General features: G+C 37.9%; 1 protein-coding gene across 3 annotated transcripts in view; it reads right to left on the bottom strand.

The window, feature by feature from the left end:
• The window catches only part of LOC149559793 (lipid phosphate phosphatase epsilon 2, chloroplastic-like), a 101,021-nt gene that overhangs the window by 53,388 nt on the left and 24,224 nt on the right, over positions 1 to 23,409 (bottom strand). For 2 of the 3 annotated variants that reach the window (XM_089824294.1, XM_089824293.1), the window contains one exon: positions 22,924 to 22,997. The exons of the other annotated variant lie outside the window; for it this stretch is intronic. In XM_089824294.1, coding sequence (XP_089680420.1) covers positions 22,924 to 22,997 — 74 coding nt within the window. The remainder of the gene's footprint in view (positions 1 to 22,923; positions 22,998 to 23,409) is intronic. 3 annotated transcript variants of the gene reach the window in all.

Here is a 23,409-nt window from a genome sequence, read left to right as displayed (position 1 = left end):
GATAGCCCGAACTCATCTTCAGTTTGGTGCCAGTTTTCTGAAACAGTGCAGTCCAAAAATGACTGGTAAAAGTTGCATCACGATCAGAGACAATGGAAGAAGGGAGTCCATGAAGACGAAATATCTGGTCCATGAAGATTTGTGCAACAGAGGAGGCAGTATAGGGGTGGCTGAGGGCACAAAAATGACTATATTTCGAGAGACGATCAACCACAACCAAGATCACTGTCTTGCCACCGGATTTAGGAAGCCCTTCAATGAAATCCATAGAAATATCAGTCCAAATCCGTGTAGGGATGGGCAATGGTTCGAGCAAGCCAGGAAGGAGGGTCGTTTCACCCTTGTGGCGTTGGCAAGTATCACATTCAGCCACCATCTGTTGAATCGTCTGTTTCATCCCTTTCCAAAAGAAGTTTCTCCTGGCTCGCTCATAAGTTTTGAGGAAGCCTGAGTGCCCTGCTGAAGGAGAAGCATGGAGTTCATAAAAAATAGCCTGATGTAGAGCTGGGTTCTGAGGAAGCACTAGCCGACCCTTGTATCGAAGAGAAGCACCATCCCAAGAGTAATGTGGTAGAGCAGAAGGATTATTGGCTAGCTGGTGAATGATTTGAGATAAAGAAGAGTCACTGTCATAGCCCTGCTGAACAGACGCTAACCAATTGGGAATGGGCATAGAAATAGCGGAAAGGGAAGCTTGATTATCAAATGTGCGAGAAAGAGCATCTGCCACAATATTCTCCTTACCCTTCTTGTAGGTGATCTCATAATCATACCCCATGAGTTTGCTGACCCATTTCTGTTGTGTAGGAGAGGATACCCGTTGTTCCAGGAAGTATTTCAGACTTTGGTGATCGGTTCTGATGCAAAAATGACTCCCTAAGAGGTATGGCCGCCACTTCTGTACAGCATGCAAAATAGCCATCATTTCTTTTTCATAAGTAGAGAGGGCTAGATTCTTACCAGAGAGGGCTTTGCTAGTGAACGCAATAGGATGGTCATCTTGCAGGAGAACAGCACCCAATCCATTGCCGCAAGCATCACTCTCAATAGTGAAGGGTTTGGAAAAATCTGGCATCGCGAGAACAGGTGTACTGCACATAGCCTGTTTCAGTTGTTCAAATGCAGTCTCAGCAACAGGGGTCCAGGAGAAGGCATCCTTTTTTAACAGAGCTGTCAATGGTGCTGCAATTTTCCCGTAATCTTTGACAAACTTGCGGTAGTAGCCAGTCAACCCCAAAAAACCCCGAAGGCTCTTGAGAGTTTTAGGATGCGGCCAAGTTTTCATGGCATCTATTTTTGTAGGATCCACCCGCACTCCATGGTGTGCAACAATATGCCCGAGATACTCCACTTCCTCCTGGCCAAACACACATTTAGATAGTTTTGCACAGAGTTGATGATCAGAGAGAAGTTGCAAGACAAGCTCCAGATGATGGAGATGCTCAGCCCAAGTTTTGCTATATATGAGGATATCATCAAAGAAGACCAGAATGAATTTCCGGAGGTATGGTCGAAATATGTTATTCATCACTGCCTGAAATGTTGAAGGAGCATTCGTGAGGCCAAAGGGCATGACTAAAAATTCATAGTGACCATCATGTGTGCGGAAGGCAGTTTTAGGTATATCCTCCTCATTAACCCGAATTTGATGATACCCAGAACGAAGATCTAACTTGGAGAAAAAATGAGCCCCATGAAGTTCATCAAGAAGTTCATCAACAACTGGAATGGGAAACTTGTCCTTTATAGTGAGATGATTAAGTGCTCGGAAATCAATGCAGAGTCGCCATGACCCATCTTTTTTGCGAACAAGCAGAACTGGAGAAGAAAAGGAACTGGTACTAGGGCGAATAATACCTTGCTTCAGTAAGTCACGGACAAGTATCTCGATTTCGGTCTTCTGATGAAATGGGTAGCGGTAGGGCCTGATGTTGGGCGGAACACTGCCAGGAAGGAGCTGAATACGGTGGTCCTCTGGACGAGAAGGAGGTAATCCCACAGGTTCAGCAAATACACCAGAATACTTGTCCAAAATGTGTTGGAGAGCGGCAGGAGTGCTAGAGACTGCTGATGGCTGCATCTGAATGGAATGGAGCTGAGCGATGACACCATGTGAATTCTTCTTAAGAAGTTTTTCCATACGGTGTGAACTGATGATGCTGAGAGACCCTGGTTGTAAGCCTTTCAAAGTGTGTTGGTGCCCCTCGGCTGAAAACTGCATCCAAAGTTCAGCAAAATCCCAGAGAATGGGGCCAAGAGTGCGTAACCATTGGGCACCCAAAACCACATCACAGCCACCTAAGGGTAAGGCAAACATGTCAGAGCGCATGGTATAATCTCCAATAGAGAGACGCACATTGCGACATTTCCCTTTACAAGGTAAAGTGCCCCCATTGGCAATCATGACTTCAAAGCTAGAGCAGGGATGGATAAAGCAATCAGCCTGTTTGGCTATTCGTGGATCAATGAAGTTATGAGTGCTACCAGAATCAATGAGTATAGTAAGAGGGATCTTCTTGAAGAAACCCTGGACCCGCATGGTTTGTGGAGTAGTGACTCCTGCCAAAGCATGGACAGATATCTCTGGTGGAGCTTCTGGTGAAGGAGGTTCAGGCTGGTGAGGCTCAACCGCATCATCCACTGTTTCCTGAGCATCTACATATTCTTCCAGTTCCGGTGGAGAATCCACATCCAAGAGATAGAGCTTTTGCTGAACACATCTATGGCCCCGAGACCATTTCTCATCACAATTATAACAAAGCCCTTTGTCTCGCCTGACTCGCATCTCTGTTTCAGACAAGTGCTTGATCGGAGTAGTTCTGGGAGCTGGTATGACTGGAGGGTTGTGAGAACCTGTATTTCTGAATGGAACAAAATTAGATCTGGAGCGTTGTAGAGCACTAATCTTGTCTTCCGCTAACTTAGCCAACCCAAGGGCTTCCATCATTGTAGTAGGTCGAAACATTTTGACTTCTGAGCGAAGTGCATCCTTCAGACCACTGACAAAACAACTACGGAAGAATTCATCAGACAAGCCCTCTGTGTGATTAGCTAATTTTTCAAACTCTGTCTGGTATTCTCTTACAGTGCCTGTTTGACGCAGTTTAGTAAGTGCTCCTGTGAAATCATCAAAGGAACTAGGGCCAAAGCGCTCCAAAATGAGGGTGCACAATTCTGTCCATGTAGGGCCTACATTAGCCTTGATGTACCAACGGAACCATTGAAGAGCTTCATGTTCCAAATGAAAAGATGCAAGGGGGACTTTGTGGTTATCCAAAGTATTATGCAAGCTGAAATACTGCTCTGCCCTATAGATCCATCCAGTCGGATCAGAACCATCGAAGCGTGGAAAATCAAGCTTTGGTCCACGGAAATTGCCAGAAGAGGACCCAGTATCTCCTGAATGGTTTCGGCTCATGGCTGACTGCTGAAAGTTAAGACCCAGAATTTTGTCATCCAGATCTTGAAGTTTGGTTTTGAGGGATGCCATTTCTTCTTCCATGATTTTTGCTCCTGTACGCGTAACAACCATAAAGCAAGGTTTTTTTTTTTTTTTTTTTTTTTTTTTTTTTTCGAATGGGTAGAAGATGAGAAACAAAAACTTTTTTAGTTACGGCAAACTTGGATTTGGGTAAAACTCAGATAGGAAATGGGTGTTCGACGGGTGGTGGGAGACTATCTGGGGACAAGGGAAACAGAAAAATGAGGGTTTCAAGGGTAGGGAGGCGAAATGAGGCGAACAGTCCAAGAGGGATAAGGGAGCAAAATGAGGAATTGAATCTTGTGGCTCAGTTTGGTGGCGATTGGATGAGAGGGGAAAAAGATAGGGCAAACCCTAAAATTAGATAAATGAGGGATTTAGGGCTTTGATATGTAAAATTTGGGGTTGGGTCACCAAGGAAGGAAGTATGCGAAATGATATTGCAGACGTTCTGCGGAAGTATGAGCAGAAACAGAAAGCAAACAAGGAAGCTACGACTAAAAAACAGAAAAATTTTTACTCTTTTTTTTTTTTTTTTTTTTGAACAGTCGACTTAGAAAAATTCACTCACAAACAGAACAACTGAAAAGAGTTATTGCAATAACAAGAGATATTGGAAGTGAGAGGAACCTGAAGGCCACGACAGAAAAAAAATTTGATGTAATTTTCACCCAGCGAGCCCAAGAGAGTGCTCTGATACCAGATGTGAAGAACCTCCTTATACAAATATCGTGAGAATGCTCGAAATAACAGAATACAAAGTGATAGCAGAACTCAGAATGAATCTACTGATCGCAGGCCACTTCGAGGGGGTAACCTCCTTTGAGCAAGCTCAATACAATAAATTCGTCCGTGCCCATCAAGGGCCTCAACCTATTCTTATATACTAAGTACGATCTAGAAAAGTAATACTACCTATGCATGTGGGATAATAAAATATACTCACGGGACGACTTACAAAGCATATGCGTCCAACAACACTACTCTGACAAAATAAACAGAAGGAACACACAGGTTCCTAACATTTTCTTGGTTCTATCTAAGTGGGTGGCAATCGATGGGGAAAACCATCTAGAGAGTGAAACTCAAGAAAGAATTGCATATATGCTTTCATTATTGTATAAATAAATGATTTTACCTTAGAAGTGTTGAACTATGAATTATTTGAGTGTGAGTGTAGGGAAGGCCACCAATGATGAGCCCCCGAGGCATGGGTACAATCCCTAAGGTTTGCCTCTAAGTTTTTAAACACAATTATTCTACCTTTTTAATTAACCATTTTCATAGTTAAGATATTAGTGAGTAATTTTCTTATGAGCATATATCTAATGTGTTGCACCTTGTTCATTGGGGTGTGTGTACTTCTAGGTGTTGAAAATGGTGGTTATTATGAATCAGTGAGTTGGTGATATTTAGGTATGTGACAAATGTCATTTTAGTTGATTATGCTAAGTAGGGTAATCTTTTAACCTTATCAAGTTATATGATATATTTTAAATGTTCTTATAACAATACATTATTTATTGAATATGATCTAACCTAGTAGTGTAAATTAGTGTAGTTTAAAGTAACCATGTCATTGGAACCTTTGACAAAGTTAGAAGGATTAAAGTAAAATATATTTAATGTTTAATCATTTGTTGATAAAGTTATAATTTACTTTGCTTCCACATTCTTGTTGTATTAAAAACGTGTAATGTTTAAGAAAAAAGCATTCCATAAACTTTATGTCTAGCTAGTTTACTTTCTCATGGGTTCCTGGATGTGGCATTACAAAAAGAATATATTTATACACCAACGGGTGGAGAGAAAGAAGATGGTTTATATGAGAATGTGTAGGATGAGAATGCGAAAGAACTTTCCTTGAGGAGATCAATGAGGTAAAGTAAATCTAGTTAATAGTTGCATTTCACTATATTTCTGTTGTGTATATAATTTCTTGAGTACTTCTAACAAATTTAGGCATTGTGTAAAGTATCTCTCTTTGGGAGATAGTTGTCTTGGGTGTAGGCCACGTAGGAAGAAATGGTTGGCATACATACTTGTGGTACCTAAGATCTTGTGATTTTTCTTCAAAAAAGAAAAATAATTGGTTTTAAGTGGGTATATAAGAAGAAAATTTGTGTATAGGTAAGGGGTAAAAGCACAAACCTTTGTCATCTAAAGGAAAAGATTAACAAAAGCATAATTGTTCAACTTCGATGACAGAAATCTAGTCTTATTATTTAAAGTTTGAAAATGAAGTAAACAAATGAAATGTGTAGAAATGGATGAAGTTTAGGATTATTATTTTTAATCATTATTTATAATAAGAATTTGATATATTTTCCTAATTTTTAAGGTTGCTTTTTTAGTTGCTAAAAAAACTAAAAATTAGGGATCTAGTTCCCACCACAAAACTATACGAAAATAAACCATTTTCCCTTTGATCTCAGACTTTTTTATCGATGATATATATAGCTAGATCAATCAAAAATAAAAATTGGCTTTTGACCTACACTTTCACTTTTATAACAATTCAAATTTCAACTCACCTGAAATTCATAGTTTTCATCTCTCGCCACATTTTTCAAAACAAATCTATTCTAACCAAAATAAAAATTATACATTCTGGAAGAGAACTCTCTCCTCTGGAATGCAATATGCTTTTTAATTTTTTTTAATATGATTTACTATTTTTTCCTTTCTCAAAATCAACATATTCTCGAGTGTTAAAATGAGTACATGTAGTATTTTTCAATTACAATATACTATATCCAATTAAAACACTATAAAATCTATATGAGATTATTCTTGACATTGAACTCTATAAAATGGTGTTTTTGTGTCATTTAAAAATATCATTAAAAGAGTAAGAGTTATTGAAACATCAATTTTGTGAAATAATTTTAGTTTTTAGTAATTGGACACAAACTACTATAAAACATGCATTTAATAGACATTTCCAATTGGAAAAGAGTGAGAACATATATAACTTAGCTAGAATGAATTTATCTAGATCACATGTTTGAAAAAAAAATGATTTTTAGATAGAAATACTCAAATTCAATCAACCTAATAAGTTAGCCTGAAAGGTGACACAACTTTGTAATTTTACCCAAGGTTCTAGAAGCATAAGGCTATATTGTTGACCAAGGGATGCTTCAAAGGAAGGGGAATTGGTTTCAATGAAATTTTATCTCGTGTTGTAATTTATGTGTTAAGAAAATAAGTGTTAAACTATCTTTCATGTATATGAATATTAAGACAAAGGTTTGTATGTAATACCTTGAATTTTTTTTTAAAGTAAGAGAAGGAAAATTTGATTTGTAGGTTCAAGTACTTATTATTGAAATAATCACCCATAGTGTAATAATAGAACTTTGATACTTTTGTATTGGGTTTGGATTCTATTAAGAGTGAGGTTGACCATTGTGTCTATATTAAAATTAATAATAATTAGAGTTTTCTATTTTCATGTGGAAAAGTCTTATTCATTAGTAATAGTAAGATGATGATTAGGGAAGTTAAACTTGACCTTTTAGCATGGTTGGTATAAAGTATCCGATTCCTAAATATTATTTATATGAAAATAGTAGGGACAGAGTACATAAAATTAATTTGTTAAGTTAGATTAAATATGTGTCTCAAGTTATATTATTATTTTGAGGGCAATTTGGGTACTCCTTATTTAACTTCTACTAGTCCAATTAATGAATTGGTTTGCATTAAACTTGATATTCACCAAGCAATGAACATTTTGAGTAGGTTTATTTCTAACCTTGGTAAGGATAAATTTTAAGTTTGTTTTAGATATTGGCTAGGAATGTATAACTATTACTATTTACAATGTGGTAATAAATTCATAACACATTAGATACATACAACTTCGTGCACGCACACGCGCACACACACACACACACACACACACACACACACACACATCAGTCAAGTTTGTTATTAGTGACACGCATTTATTCAGATTTTGCATGGCTACTGAGCTTGTTGAACAATCTACAGTGTTTGCCATGAAATTTAGTAGCCATCGAGCATTATAGTTGCTACCAAGTCTTCTGGACTAATTCCAGTAGCTACTGAGCATTCCAGTAGTTACCAAGTGTAAACACTTAGCGTGAAGTCTAGCAGTTCAACCCGAGCACTTCAATGGTTACCAAGCATTGCAATTTATACTAAGCTAGCAAAACACATAATATGAAGTCAATGTGTATTGAGTACAGTCATGATAAACAAGTAATCCAGTTTATGCCAAGTTACACAGTATCTACTGAGTCACTAGTGCAGACTAAGTTCAAGACTACCTTGAGGTGATCAATATGGACTGAGCTTCTACTTCTACTGAGTGCATGACGATGCCGAGTAATGACAGTGGACATTGAGTATCAGAACTTCACCAAGTCAATCTTCAGAACCTAAGTATCTTCATATGGGCCAATTTTGTAATATTGGTGTTAACTTGTATGATGGCCGACTTTGTAATTATGTAAGTTGGATTGGTATATATGTAATGTATTGTATCATATCCAAATGTGTAATACATGAAGAAAAATATGTAAGAATGCGAATGTGAACAAGTAGCAGATAAAGAGTATATTGTAAGGCCATATCAAAAAAGGAGTAGCAGAGCCAAAGCTATCACAAAAAGGTGATCAGTACATCAAGGAATCTCTATCAGTAATTCAGTTGTAAGTCAGAGATCTATTGTTTCATCCTAATAAGTGAACTAGTTAAAATCTTTTAACAAGGTAGACTTAACAGTCTTTCTTAAATCTCTTTACGGAGTGCATACTTCATTGTGTGTTTGTAAAACCTCTAACAAGGTGGACCTAGTAGTCCTAATTGCTCCTAACAAGGAAGATCATCAGAAGTGATCAATGTAGGCCTTAACTGGCCAACTTTATGTTGCAGTATTGAAGTTTTGTGGGTATCATCCCTACCCCAGTTTTACTTTCTATTTGGAAGGTTTCTAGGTCACCAAATCATTGTGTTCAAATGTTATGAATGCCTTTTATGTTTTCAATTTCCCATGCATGCAATTGGATTATATATGATGAACTAAATGGTAACTTGAATATTGCAATTAAGTTCTGAAATTGATAAAGTTTTAGAGGTTACTGATTCACCCCTCCCCTCTCAGTAACCTAGCATTGTCTTGAATATTTCCAACAATTGGTATCAAAGCTTTGTGGTTCTTAGGAGAAAGTTTGATAGCTTGAGCAAAGATCAAGGATAATGGAGATATTCAAACTTGGCAAAGCCATTGACAATGAAAAGTTGGATCTAGAAATGGCCATTGCACAACTCAAGAAAGCAAAGGCGCATCTTTCTCAATCTCTAAAAAGAAGGAAGGAACTTGCAAATCAGATGAATGATCATTAGTACATTGAAGAAAGAATTGAAGACTTTTTCCCTTTAAGTAGCCTAGATGAAACAAATGATGCAATCAAAAAACTCCTAGAAAAGAATGGTTCCTTGCAAGAAGAAGGAAACTAAAAAGAGAACAAGAAATTCAGTCAATAAGATTATGTGAAATCTTGGAACAGAGAAATAAGATAAAACAAGAAATGGATAGAAAGAATAATGAAATTCAAAATCAATCCCTTCAGCAAGCAGACCTTATTGATAAACTCTCCAATGCAAATGAAGAAATCATGAGTTTAAGATCTGAAAATGAAAAGATAAGGAATGATCTAAATTCTGAAAGACAAATCAATAAAAGATTGAGGAATGATCTGAATTCTGAAAAGCAACTCAATTAAAGGATAATGAGATCCCAAGCAGACATGAGTCAATTGAATCAACTGAATGAGAAAAATCTCTATAGACAATAGGGTAAAGCAAGAATTGGATACAAACAAGAAGGTGAATCCTCCAAACAAGGTGCTCAAAAGAATAAAAAACCTACTTGCAACCACTGTGGAAAGTTAAGTCATACATCAAACAAATGTTGGAGTAATGGAAAAGCAAAATTCAATGGAAAATGCTACAATTGCAGTCAGCATGGTCATAGGGATAATGAATGCAAAGAAAAACCAAAATTTGAGAGCAAGTGTCACAAATACAAGAAACAAGGTCACAAGGCATTAGAATGCAGAACTAAGTCATTCAATCCAACAAAGCAAATTGTGAAAGCAATATTCGGTTGGGACTACAAGACTTGGTGTAGATATCATTACTATGGAGAATTTGAACACATTGGCATGAATTGTGTTAAACATCGCATGAGGAGAGAAGATACCACCATAAGATGTTTCACTTGCACCGAACTTGGTCATCTAGCCAAGAATTGCATGAATACAGGTAGAATTGAAGATGAAAAAAAAGAAAAAGCTGACAACATTCGAAAGCAGGTGAGGCAGCAATGGATTCCAAAGTCTACTGAAGATGCTAGTCCAAGCAATGATGGTCATGTCACTCAAGAAGTGGGTGACTCCACCATTTCCAACTAAGTTTCCAAAGAACAACTGGAACTGGGTTATCAAGATCACATCCACACAGTTCCAATTGAAATAAAGAAAAGATCAAAATCTATATTCAAAATACAAAGGGATCACTGAGAAGATCGATATTAGTTATCACGGAGTTATCTTTTCTATCGAGTAAGGTCAGGTCATGGACTCTACCAAGCAAGATCAAGAGTAACAAGAGACACATTGTTACTGAGTCACGAAGCCTTCATCGAGTAATCAAAATAGAATAGTGGATGACAAGCCTGTCAAGCACGATGTCAACTCAGCTACCTTTGTACCGAGCATTAATGTCGAAGTTTTAACAAAAAGCAAGAAATTATATTCATTTTTCATTGTGAAATCTAAGTGCTATTGCGAAGAAGCGAATTATAGTGCGATCAAGCGACCATAAGCGAATTTGCAACAAAGTTTTCAAGGTTTTCATAGTTTACCAAGTAAAATGGAATCAAGCAGCAGCAGCAAAGCAAAGAAAGGGTCTGAGATGTTTGTCTAAGAAGTCGAAGCGGAAAGCGCTAGACTTCAAGCTTGTGCCCGCGATTGCAAAAACTCTTGACCCAAGTGAAGCTCAATCACAAATTCCTGCTAAGGTACTCCTTATTAACAATATTCAAACTCATTTTAAGTGTTCTTTTCAAGAAATTGGTACCCTGGAAATGGACGATGCCCTAGGTGAATTATGTGTTGATGGAATTCTCAAACCTGAGCATAAACATTTGGAAGACAAAGGTTTGACACATATTCCCCACATGCCCCGAGGTTTTCAAATCAAATGGATTAGATATATTCTAAGCTAGTGCATAATGGTCAGCTATGGCTTGAGTAACTAGTTGTGATCACAAAGAAAATGATCCATTGTATTACTGGTCTTCCCATGCTTGCCAAGGCTAAAACTACAAAAACCCTAGGTCGGGTGGAATTGGAAAAGAAAAACCTAGCCAAGTGGGATGGCAGAGGCATGAAAATTAGTAGTGTAACAAATGCAGAGTTGAAATTTTGGATTCATGTAATAGCACACAAGATATATAGTTTGAGTCGTCTCAACAATGTGCCGTGTGAAGCTGTTGACTTGGGATACAAAGTGGTGAAGAACAATTTGTCATATGATCTTGCAAATCTATTGTTGAAGCAATTCAACAAGAACATGGAAAGTATCAGGACTTCCAAGAACAACCCTTGTAAATTTGGTTCATTATTGACCTGTTTATTTTTCTATGTTCAGAAGTTCTTCCCTTCCAAAGGTATGGTAGTATGGAGAAAAGATTTGCCAGTATTGTACCAAATTAATAAATACATTTCCAAAATAGGTGAGAACTATGTTAGCATTATGGACAACTACTTCGATGCTTTTAAGGAGAAAATGAACAATAGGTTCAGGATACCTAAGAAGCTAGTTGAAGATTACAAAGATTATGTGTTCTTTATGGTAGATAGTGACAGAGTATATATTCAGGCAATGAAACCCAGAGTTGTGTGGGTGAAACCTCTTCCTTATAAGGTAAATATTGATGAAACAAAGGATATTATTGAAGCCCTTGTTAATGGACCTGTTGATCAAAAGGCACCATACTTTGGAACTTATGATGAAGCTAAGGCAAGGATAGAGCTGGAAATAAAGCTCCCTCAAGCAATTAACAAAGGAAAGAGGAGGATAGCCAAACTGAAAATAAGCACACCTTTTATGTTAATTGAGGGTAAAGGTGAAGATGTAGAAGAAGCAGAGGATGGGGATGAGTCTAAAAAGGAAGAAGAGCTTGTGAAGAAGAAAGGCAAGTTAATCATCACCAAGCCACCTAAGCCATCCACTACAGTTTTTACAAGGAGGACAAGGAAAAAGGCAGATAAGGAAGATATCATATTTAGCTGAACTCCACCTACATTCTAGGACAGACTCAAGGTATTGAGAGAAGGAGCTAGTGTAACCAACTTCAAGGCTCTCAAACATGAGACCATAACAGAGGCTGAGCAAAAACAGATTGAAGACCTGGTCATGGATAAAATGGGCCAATGGAAATACTCACCTGATCAGCTAGCATCACAGATTCCTGATGTATTATTAGACAAAATCAAGGTAAGATGGGAGAATACCAAACAAACTGCCAAAGATATTTATGCACAAACTTTGAGACAGTTGGTACTGAGCATGTCGAATACTGAGGTGAACAAGTCATTGAAGGACAATGAAAACAAAATGACAATCAAATTCAATACTTGTTTAGTTTTGATGAAAGACATTGAATATGTTGTGAAGAATGCCACAAACACTTGGAGAAATGTTTATCATCTTCACAAGCCAAGTGATCAACCAGTGGGAATTAAAGATGATGATGATGATGATGACAGTGACAAAGATGAAGAAGATGATGAAGAATCAACTTAGTTTGTCACAGTTGATTATGAAGAACTCGTGAAGGAAGATGAAGAAGATAAAGAGGAAGAAGCTAACAAGGAAGCAAAGCAAGATGATAAGGAGACTGACACAATTAAGATAGTTGTGGCAGTCATTGCCTCACTTCCACACTCTCCAACCAAACCAGTAGCCACGTCAAGCTCAGAGACAGCTTCAGCAAGTTTGATTGTGACAACAACAAGTACATCAAATGTCCAATCACTCTTTGCCCCCACTCAACTCAGCACATCATTGATAGAAGTGACTACCACTTCATCTACTGAGCTCAGTAGCATTAGTAATGGATGTAGTGTCTTCTATAATTTTGAGTTCTTTGGCTGTAAGTACTTCAATTTTGGATTCGACAATTTTGACTTATTCAATTTTGGATTCACCAAATATTCCTGTTAGTATTCCATCAGTTAGTTCTATATCAATTTTCACTGCAAATCCTAGCATATCAACTATTGTTTCCATCCTAGACACAAAGGCATTAAGTACAAGGATAGTTGAACCTAAGGCTTAACCGAGTACAATTTTTTTAGGAAAAGGAAAAGAGATAGAGGAGGATATAGATTTAGATGAGGAAATAGTAATTTCCAAAAGGGACATTTATAATCTATCTGTAGACCAAATGCAAATGATTGGTGAACTCCTCCAGAAAAAGGCAAAACAACAAATATTAAGAGAGGAAAGAGATAGAGAGTATAAGATAATAGACGATGCCAAGAATATTTTGTTTAAGGCAATAGGTATTGAGGTAGATTTTTCTCAACCTATTTTGTTGCAATTAGCAGAAGCAATCCAAAAGTTTAATGAGGACACTAGTGGACAAGATAAGCTAATTGGGAAAGTTGAAAAGAAATTTGACAATAAAGGTTGGAGCACATTGCTTAACAAATTGTTATTCATCAAGTGGAGCTTTCATCAATTTTGACCAATCTTGAATCATAGTGCACCAATGTGAAATCACTTTTTGGGAAGTTATGTGATGTTTCCAAGTTCACAAAGGAAATAAAGAGCAAACTAACAAAAATTGATGAGGATCTGAAAGCCAGTGCACAACAGTTGCAACTTGACACTAGTTCAAGCTCTGCACATCACATGAAGATCATATTTTTGTTAGACATGCGAGCAAGTTTGTTAAGAGAAGAAGCAAGGATCTGGTCAACACTAATTGATATTCAGAATATGATCCTTCCTATCATGGATACAATGCAGAAACATATTGTTTACTCAAAAACCTTGATCCATGACACCAACTTCTCTATTGCAAATCACATGATAGAACTCTCTACAAAAGCACAAATTGCCCTACATACATGTAAGGTTTTGCAAGAAAATTGGGATAAAACCTTGGCACTTATTCTTAAAGTACATTTTGGTTTTCTATCTCATTTTGGTGTCTCCATGTAAATAAATTTTGAATAAATCTTTGGCATTATTGTCAAAAAGGGGGGGAGAGACAAATAGTATGCTATATGTAAACACTTAATATACTATATGGGGGAGAAACATGCAAAGGGAGAGAATGTATATAGCAAAGAAAAATTTGCAGATATGTTGTATAGTATACTGTATATACTTACAAAGATAAATTTTGAAAAATCTCAAAAACAGTATACCCTACCAAGCTAGTATCACATGGTGATGTATATAAGTTTTTTGGCTAATAAGTGTTTTTGTCACTAATGCCAAAGGGGGAGATTGTTGACATATCAGTCAAGTTGTTATTAGTGACACACACTTATTCAGATTTTGTATGGCTACCGAGCTCATTGAACGGTCTATAGTGTTTGCCATGTAATTCAATAGCCATCGAGCATTATAGTTGCTATCGAGTCTACTAGACTAATTCCGGTAGCTACTGAGCATTCCAGTGGTTACCAAGTGTACTCAGTTAGTGTGAAGTCTAGCAGTTCAACCCGAGCACTTTAGTGGTTACCGAACATTGCAATTTCTACCAAGCTAGCAAATCACGTAATGCGAAGTCAACGTTTATTGAGTACAATCATGATAAACAAGTAATCTAGTTTATGCCGAGTTACACAGTATCTACCGAGTCACCAGTGCGGATCGAGTTCAAGACTACCTTGAGGTGATCAATATGGACTGAGCTTCTACTTCTACCGAATGCATGATGATGTCGAGCAATGATAGTGGACGCCGAGTATCAGAACTTCACCAAGTCAGTCTTCAGAAACTGAGTATCTTCATATGAGCCAACTTTGTAGTATTGGTGTTAACTTGTATGATGGCCAACTTTGTAATTATGTAAGTTGGATTGGTATATATGTAATGTATTGTACCATATCCAAATGTGCAATACCTGAAGAAAAATATGTAAGAATGTGAATGTGAACAAGCAGTAGATAAAGAGTATATTGTAAGGCCATATCAAAAAAGGAGCAGCAAAGCCAAAGCTATCACAGAAAGGTGATTAGTGCATCAAGGAATCTTTATCAACAACTCAGTTTAAGTCAGAGATCTATTGTTTCATCCTAATATGTGAACCAGTTAAAATCCTTTAACAAGGTAGACTTAACAATCTTTCTTAAATCTCTTTATCGAATGCATACTTCATTAGGTGTTTGTAAAACCTCTAAAAAGGTGGACCTAGCAATCCTAATTGCTCCTAACAGGACAAATCATCAAAAGTGATCAATGTAAACCTTAACCGGCCAACTTTATGCTATAGTATTGAAGTTTTGTGGGTATCACCCTCACCCTAGTTTTACTTTCTATTTGGAAGGTTTTTGGGTCACCAAATCATTGTGTTCTAATGTTATGAATGCCTTTTATGTTTTCAATTGCTCATGCATGCAATTAGATCAAATATGATGAACTAAATGGTAATTTGAATATTGCAATTAAGTTCTAAAATTGATAAAGTTTTAGAGGTTACTGATTCACCCCTCCCCTCTCAGTAACCTAGCATTGTCTTGAATATTTCCAACATTGTGTGTGTGTGTGTGTGTGTGTGTGTGTGTGTGTGTGTGTGTGGAGGTGAATTGGATAGTCAAAGATCCACTCGTTGATATGTTATTTTATTGTTAATCTTTGTAATGAGTTGGACGAGTAAGAAGTACCCATGATTTGGATTCCCATATATTAGTTTTTATCACAAGAAGGTAAGAATTGATTTTGATAGTCATATTTCTTTATTTAGCCAAATATTTCATGCCCCGACTTAACAAATGTCCTCAATGTGTGAAGAACCTCCTTATAGCAATATCGTGAGAATGCTCGGAATAACAGAATACAAAGTGATAGCAGAACTCAGAATGAATCTACTGATCGCAGGCCACTTCGAGGGGGTAACCTCCTTTGAGCAAGCTCAATACAATAAATTCGTCTGTGCCCATCAAGGGCCTCAACCTATTCTTATATACTGGGTACGATCTAGAAAAGTAATACTACCTATGCATGTGGGATAATAAAATATACTCACGGGACGACTTACAAAGCATATGCGTCCAACAACACTACTCTAACAAAATAAACAGAAGGAACACACAGGTTCCTAACATCCCCTCTCCCTTAGAAAAAAGCTTTGTCCTCAAAGCTTAAGGTGTGGAAATTGTTGTTGAATCTGAAGAAGGGGTTCCCAGGTAGCATCCTCTGGTTGCATGCCATGCCACTGAATCAAGACCTCAGAGATGGAGCGAGAGCGAAGCTGGCGAGTGCGCTGGTCAATGATTGTCACCGGCTCCAGGATAATGGATCCTTCCGTATCCATTTTAGGGAGAGTAGTTTGTGCTCTGACAGTGGTACCCAGAACTTTCTTTAGACAAGAAACATGAAAGACTGGATGAATGCGGGAAGAAGGAGGAAGTTCCAGTTTATAAGCAACTGAACCAATCTTCTGCAGAACCTTATAAGGCCCATAAAATTTTGGGGCCAGCTTATGACGCCCTTTCAGCTTTAGGGAGGATTGTTTGTATGGCTGTAGACGAAGAAAAACCATATCCCCAACTTGAAATGAGCGCTCAGAACGGTGTTGATCTGCTTGCTGTTTCATCCGATTACGGGCCATGTGAAGATTATCCTGTAAGGTACGAAGAATCTGATCCCTGCTGCGGAGAACTATGTCAACTGCCTGGACTGGTGAGCTGTTGGGAGTGTAGGGAAGGAGCACTGGAGGTGCCTGACCATAGACTGCTTCATATGGAGTCATTTTGGAGGCAGTGTGGTAAGAGGTATTGTAACACCATTCAGCTAAAGGGAGCCACTTGGCCCACTGATGTTGCTGTTCGGAAGTGAAGCAACGAAGATAAGTTTCCAAGCATTTATTGACAATTTCAGTTTGACCATCAGTTTGTGGGTGATAGCCCGAACTCATCTTCAGTTTGGTGCCAGTTTTCTGAAACAGTTCAGTCAAAAAATGACTGGTAAAAGTTGCATCACGATCAGAGACAATGGAAGAAGGGAGTCCATGAAGACGAAATATCTGGTCCATGAAGATTTGTGCAACAGAGGAGGCAGTATAGGGGTGGCTGAGGGCACAAAAATGACTATATTTCGAGAGACGATCAACCACAACCAAGATCACTGTCTTGCCACCGGATTTAGGAAGCCCTTCAATGAAATCCATAGAAATATCAGTCCAAATCCGTGTAGGGATGGGCAATGGTTCGAGCAAGCCAGGAAGGAGGGTCGTTTCACCCTTGTGGCGTTGGCAAGTATCACATTCAGCCACCATCTGTTGAATCGTCTGTTTCATCCCTTTCCAAAAGAAGTTTCTCCTTGCTCGCTCATAAGTTTTGAGGAAGCCTGAGTGCCCTGCTGAAGGAGAAGCATGGAGTTCATAAAAAATAGCCTGATGTAGAGCTGGGTTCTGAGGAAGCACTAGCCGACCCTTGTATCGAAGAGAAGCACCATCCCAAGAGTAATGTGGTATAGCAGAAGGATTATTGGCTAGCTGGTGAATGGTTTGAGATAAAGAAGAGTCACTGTCATAGCCCTGCTGAACAGACGCTAACCAATTGGGAATGGGCATAGAAATAGCGGAAAGGGAAGCTTGATTATCAAATGTGCGAGAAAGAGCATCTGCCACAATATTCTCCTTACCCTTCTTGTAGGTGATCTCATAATCATACCCCATGAGTTTGCTGACCCATTTCTGTTGTGTAGGAGAGGATACCCGTTGTTCCAGGAAGTATTTCAGACTTTGGTGATCGGTTCTGATGCAAAAATGACTCCCTAAGAGGTATGGCCGCCACTTCTGTACAGCATGCAAAATAGCCATCATTTCTTTTTCATAAGTAGAGAGGGCTAGATTCTTACCAGAGAGGGCTTTGCTAGTGAACGCAATAGGATGGTCATCTTGCAGGAGAACAGCACCCAATCCATTGCCGCAAGCATCACTCTCAATAGTGAAGGGTTTGGAAAAATCTGGCATCGCGAGAACAGGTGTACTGCACATAGCCTGTTTCAGTTGTTCAAATGCAGTCTCAGCAACAGGGGTCCAGGAGAAGGCATCCTTTTTTAACAGAGCTGTCAATGGTGCTGCAATTTTCCCGTAATCTTTGACAAACTTGCGGTAGTAGCCAGTCAACCCCAAAAAACCCCGAAGGCTCTTGAGAGTTTTAGGATGCGGCCAAGTTTTCATGGCATCTATTTTTGTAGGATCCACCCGCACTCCATGGCGTGCAACAATATGCCCGAGATACTCCACTTCCTCCTGGCCAAACACACATTTAGATAGTTTTGCACAGAGTTGATGATCAGAGAGAAGTTGCAAGACAAGCTCCAGATGATGGAGATGCTCAGCCCAAGTTTTGCTATATATGAGGATATCATCAAAGAAGACCAGAATGAATTTCCGGAGGTATGGTCGAAATATGTTATTCATCACTGCCTGAAATGTTGAAGGAGCATTCGTGAGGCCAAAGGGCATGACTAAAAATTCATAGTGACCATCATGTGTGCGGAAGGCAGTTTTAGGTATATCCTCCTCATTAACCCGAATTTGATGATACCCAGAACGAAGATCTAACTTGGAGAAAAAATGAGCCCCATGAAGTTCATCAAGAAGTTCATCAACAACTGGAATGGGAAACTTGTCCTTTATAGTGAGATGATTAAGTGCTCGGAAATCAATGCAGAGTCGCCATGACCCATCTTTTTTGCGAACAAGCAGAACGGGAGAAGAAAAGGAACTGGTACTAGGGCGAATAATACCTTGCTTCAGTAAGTCACGGACAAGTATCTCGATTTCGGTCTTCTGATGAAATGGGTAGCGGTAGGGCCTGATGTTGGGCGGAACATTGCTAGGAAGGAGCTGAATACGATGGTCCGCTGGACGAGAAGGAGGTAATCCCACAGGTTCAGCAAATATACCAGAATACTTGTCCAAAATGTGTTGGAGATCGGCAGGAGTGCTAGAGACTGCTGATGGCTGCATCTGAATGGAATGGAGCTGAGCGATGACACCATGTGAATTCTTCTTAAGAAGTTTTTCCATACGGTGTGAACTGATGATGCTGAGAGACCCTGGTTGTAAGCCTTTCAAAGTGTGTTGGTGCCCCTCGGCTGAAAACTGCATCCAAAGTTCAGCAAAATCCCAGAGAATGGGGCCAAGAGTGCGTAACCATTGGGCACCCAAAACCACATCACAGCCACCTAAGGGTAAGGCAAACATGTCAGAGCGCATGTTATAATCTCCAATAGAGAGACGCACATTGCGACATTTCCCTTTACAAGGTAAAGTGCCCCCATTGGCAATCATGACTTCAAAGCTAGAGCAGGGATGGATAAAGCAATCAGCCTGTTTGGCTATTCGTGGATCAATGAAGTTATGAGTGCTACCAGAATCAATGAGTATAGTAAGAGGGATCTTCTTGAAGAAACCCTGGACTCGCATGGTTTGTGGAGTAGTGACTCCTGCCAAAGCATGGACAGATATCTCTGGTGGAGCTTCTGGTGAAGGAGGTTCAGGCTGGTGAGGCTCAACCTCATCATCCACTGTTTCCTGAGCATCTACATATTCTTCCAGTTCCGGTGGAGAATCCACATCCAAGAGATAGAGCTTTTGCTGAACACATCTATGGCCCCGAGACCATTTCTCATCACAATTATAACAAAGCCCTTTGTCTCGCCTGACTCGCATCTCTGTTTCAGACAAGTGCTTGATCGGAGTAGTTCTGGGAGCTGGTATGACTGGAGGGTTGTGAGAACCTATATTTCTGAATGGAACAAAATTAGATCTGGAGCGTTGTAGAGCACTAATCTTGTCTTCCGCTAACTTAGCCAACCCAAGGGCTTCCATCATTGCAGTAGGTCGAAACATTTTGACTTCTGAGCGAAGTGCATCCTTCAGACCACTGACAAAACAACTGCGGAAGAATTCATCAGACAAGCCCTCTGTGTAATTAGCTAATTTTTCAAACTCTGTCTGGTATTCTCTTACAGTGCCTGTTTGACGCAGTTTAGTGAGTGCTCCTGTGAAATCATCAAAGGAACTAGGGCCAAAGCGCTCCAAAATGAGGGTGCACAATTCTCTCCACGTTGGGCCTACATTAGCCTTGATGTACCAACGGAACCATTGAAGAGCTTCATGTTCCAAATGAAAAGATGCAAGGGGGACTTTGTGGTTATCCAAAGTATTATGCAAGCTGAAATACTGCTCTGCCCTATAGATCCATCCAGTCGGATCAGAACCATCGAAGCGTGGAAAATCAAGCTTTGGTCCACGAAAATTGCCAGAAGAGGACCCAGTATCTCCTGAATGGTTTCGGCTCATGGCTGACTGCTGAAAGTTAAGACCCAAAATTTTGTCATCCATATCTTGAAGTTTGGTTTTGAGGGATGCAATTTCCTCTTCCATGATTTTTGCTCCTGTACGCGTAACAACCATAAAACAAGGTTTTTTTTTTTTTTTTTTTTTTTTTTTTTTTTTTTTTTTTTTTGGAATGGGTAGAAGATGAGAAACAAAAACTTTTTTAGTTACGGCAAACTTGGATTTGGGTAAAACTCATATAGGAAATGGGTGTTCGACGGGTGGTGGGAGACTATCTGGGGATAAGGGAAAAAGAAAAATGAGGGTTTCAAGGGTAGGGAGGCGAAATGAGGTGAACAGTCCAAGAGGGAGAAGGGAGCAAAATGAGGAATTGAATCTTCTGGCTCAGTTTGGTGGCGATTGGATGAGAGGTGAAAAAGATAGGGCAAACCCTAAAATTAGATAAATGAGGGATTTAGGGCTTTGATATGTAAAATTTGGGGTTGGGTCGCCAAGGAAGGAAGTATGCGAAATGATATTGCAGACGTTCGGCGGAAGTATGAGCAGAAACAGAAAGCAAACAAGGAAGCTATGACTAAAAAACAGAAAAATTTTTACTCTTTTTTTTTAACAACTGAAAAGAGTTATTGCAATAACAAGAGATATTAGAAGTGAGAGGAACCTGAAGGCCACGACAGAAAAAAAAAAAAATTTGATGTAATTTCCACCCAGCGAGCCCAAGAGAGTGCTCTGATACCAGATGTGAAGAACCTCCTTATAGCAATATCGTGAGAATGCTCGGAATAACAGAATACAAAGTGATAGCAGAACTCAGAATGAATCTACTGATCGCAGGCCACTTCGAGGGGGTAACCTCCTTTGAGCAAGCTCAATACAATAAATTCGTCTGTGCCCATCAAGGGCCTCAACCTATTCTTATATACTGGGTACGATCTAGAAAAGTAATACTACCTATGCATGTGGGATAATAAAATATACTCACGGGACGACTTACAAAGCATATGCGTCCAACAACACTACTCTAACAAAATAAACAGAAGGAACACACAGGTTCCTAACACAATGATTCCATCCAAATCAAGAATGTTGGATTATACCAAAAAAATAGGAAATGTTAAGTGCATATGCATCACAATCAAGTGAATCTGTAAAGATAATGATAATTTCCTAACACAAATAATCAACGTAACTTGTGGGTGAGTTAGAAAAAAAATAAATGTAGTAATCGATAATATGGAAGATGAGTCAGCAATGCAAGATGTGTGACTACATTATTCATTCCCAAATGATGGGATCTGGCAAAATGTCTTAGTGAGACCATATAATGATTCTATAGGTATTGGAACTAAAGGCTCAAGTAATATAATACCATATGAGAAAGAAGATTTTTCTCCATCTCGATACTTTTATGATAGATTCAATCATCTTTTGTATGTTTATTCTTATCATAATATCCACATGTGATATTAGGTTGTATGGTTTATCTTTTCATATCAATTTTTAGAGAAAACATTTCCTTGTGGAACATGGAGTTTATTGCTTCAAATTTTCTAGGGGGTCACATTACTCTCATCTTTCTCTCCTATAAGAGGAATTTTATTTTACATGTGGTAGAAATAGTCCTTAGGGGATCGTCATTTTTCCTATCACTTTTCTTCTTCTCATATATTGCAATGGATTTGTACAATATCTTTTGGAGAGGTGTTTTGCACTCACTAGGTTTACTTTTTACTTTTTCTATGCTTTATGAGACATTTGTATACTATTAGCTTATCATTGATTTTTTGATGGTCCTCATATTTTTGTTTGAGCATTACTATTCCCTTTAATTTAGATCCTACGTGTCATTCTATAAAAGATGGTTATAATGGGCCATCTTCACCTTATTTAATTTTTAGTCACTTAGGCAAGGTAATTAACTTTTTCGTATGCATTTTATATTTGTATCAAGGGTTTTTCATACCTCATCATGATTTTCATATATAAGTAAGACCTCTCATTGTATATAGAAAATTCAACCAATATCCAAGAAGTGCATTATTATGTGAGTTATCTTGGTGTTCTCTATTGTGGGAGCTATTCTATCTAGTAGGGATTGTAGGGATGTTGATCGGTCACCTATCTACTCCTTGAATAGGTCTACTATATATATCCCTTTTTATATATTTCTTTATTTTTGCAATTTCCTCTAGTTATTGTAGATTTAATTCATTTATAAGATAACCGTAAAATAAAACAAAGTAAAAATGGGCATGACAAGCATGATAATACCTATATTCATCTGGGTGAAGGCATCTTCAACTCATAGTCATGTAAATGAACAATGATTTGGTCTTGTAACTTGCATCTTGTTATTGTGTGTGCCAACCAACTATACTTTGGGAGCAATGATACTTTTAACTATATCATATCACATTTAGTTTAAACTAAATGATATTCTTAAATTTTTATCACACATCATCCATACTATAGATACATACATGATGATTGGATATGAATATAATTAATGGATATTAACTATATTTGATATAGAGATTAACATTTTTATTTACTTAAGTCCCTAAGGTAACAACTAATTTATTGATATGGATTGGATACACCAAAGCTTCATAACAAATTAGAGATCCTTGAGAACACAAAAGTTGAAACATTTTAATGTAATCATTATTGGCTGAAGTGGAAAATGTTAGGCTCTCAAGGGATATAGGAACTATACTATAATTTGACTTTTATTTATCCTAATTCTTCTTAAAGAACACAAATTCTAAGTATCATTGGTTAAAGGCACAAGCTTAAGCTTCCAAACAATATAAACATATAAAGAACATATTGCAAAAGATGTACTTACCATGCTTATTGCCCATATGATGATTGTAAATGCAATACTCAAAGTGAATGTATTGAATCCCTGCCAACCATCCACTAATACAAAAGCAATAACATAAATTTTTTGAAATTGAAATTGATATGAAAATTATTTTAATATTTTTAAAAAATATAAATTAACAAAAAAAGTGAAATTTTAGTAATCAAGTTTGTTTTAATGAGTTAAAGACTTTTAGTAAACAAGTTTTAAAAAAACTGAAAATGCTTAGTTTACTTCTTAACAATACTATATATTTTAGAAAAGATTTAAATACATATAAACCAATTCCAAACATCAAATCAAATTAAATGTAAAAGAAACATGTACAAAGATACTTGTCTTTATTATATAGTATACATGTACTATGTTTTAAGGCATTACTATTATGGTTACAAATGTTGGAAAGTTTTTTCTTTCACTGGGTCTAAATAAACATAGAATCATTAAAATGTTTGTTTTGAGAGATTG

The sequence above is a fragment of the Cupressus sempervirens genome, chromosome 4, assembly GCF_028749045.1.
Source record: "Cupressus sempervirens isolate cs-2001-9-10 chromosome 4, ASM2874904v1, whole genome shotgun sequence".
In the NCBI taxonomy this organism is placed as follows: Eukaryota; Viridiplantae; Streptophyta; class Pinopsida; order Cupressales; family Cupressaceae; genus Cupressus; species Cupressus sempervirens.
The sequence above is the reverse complement of the archived record's forward strand: the minus strand, read 5'-3'. Positions and strand labels throughout refer to the sequence as shown.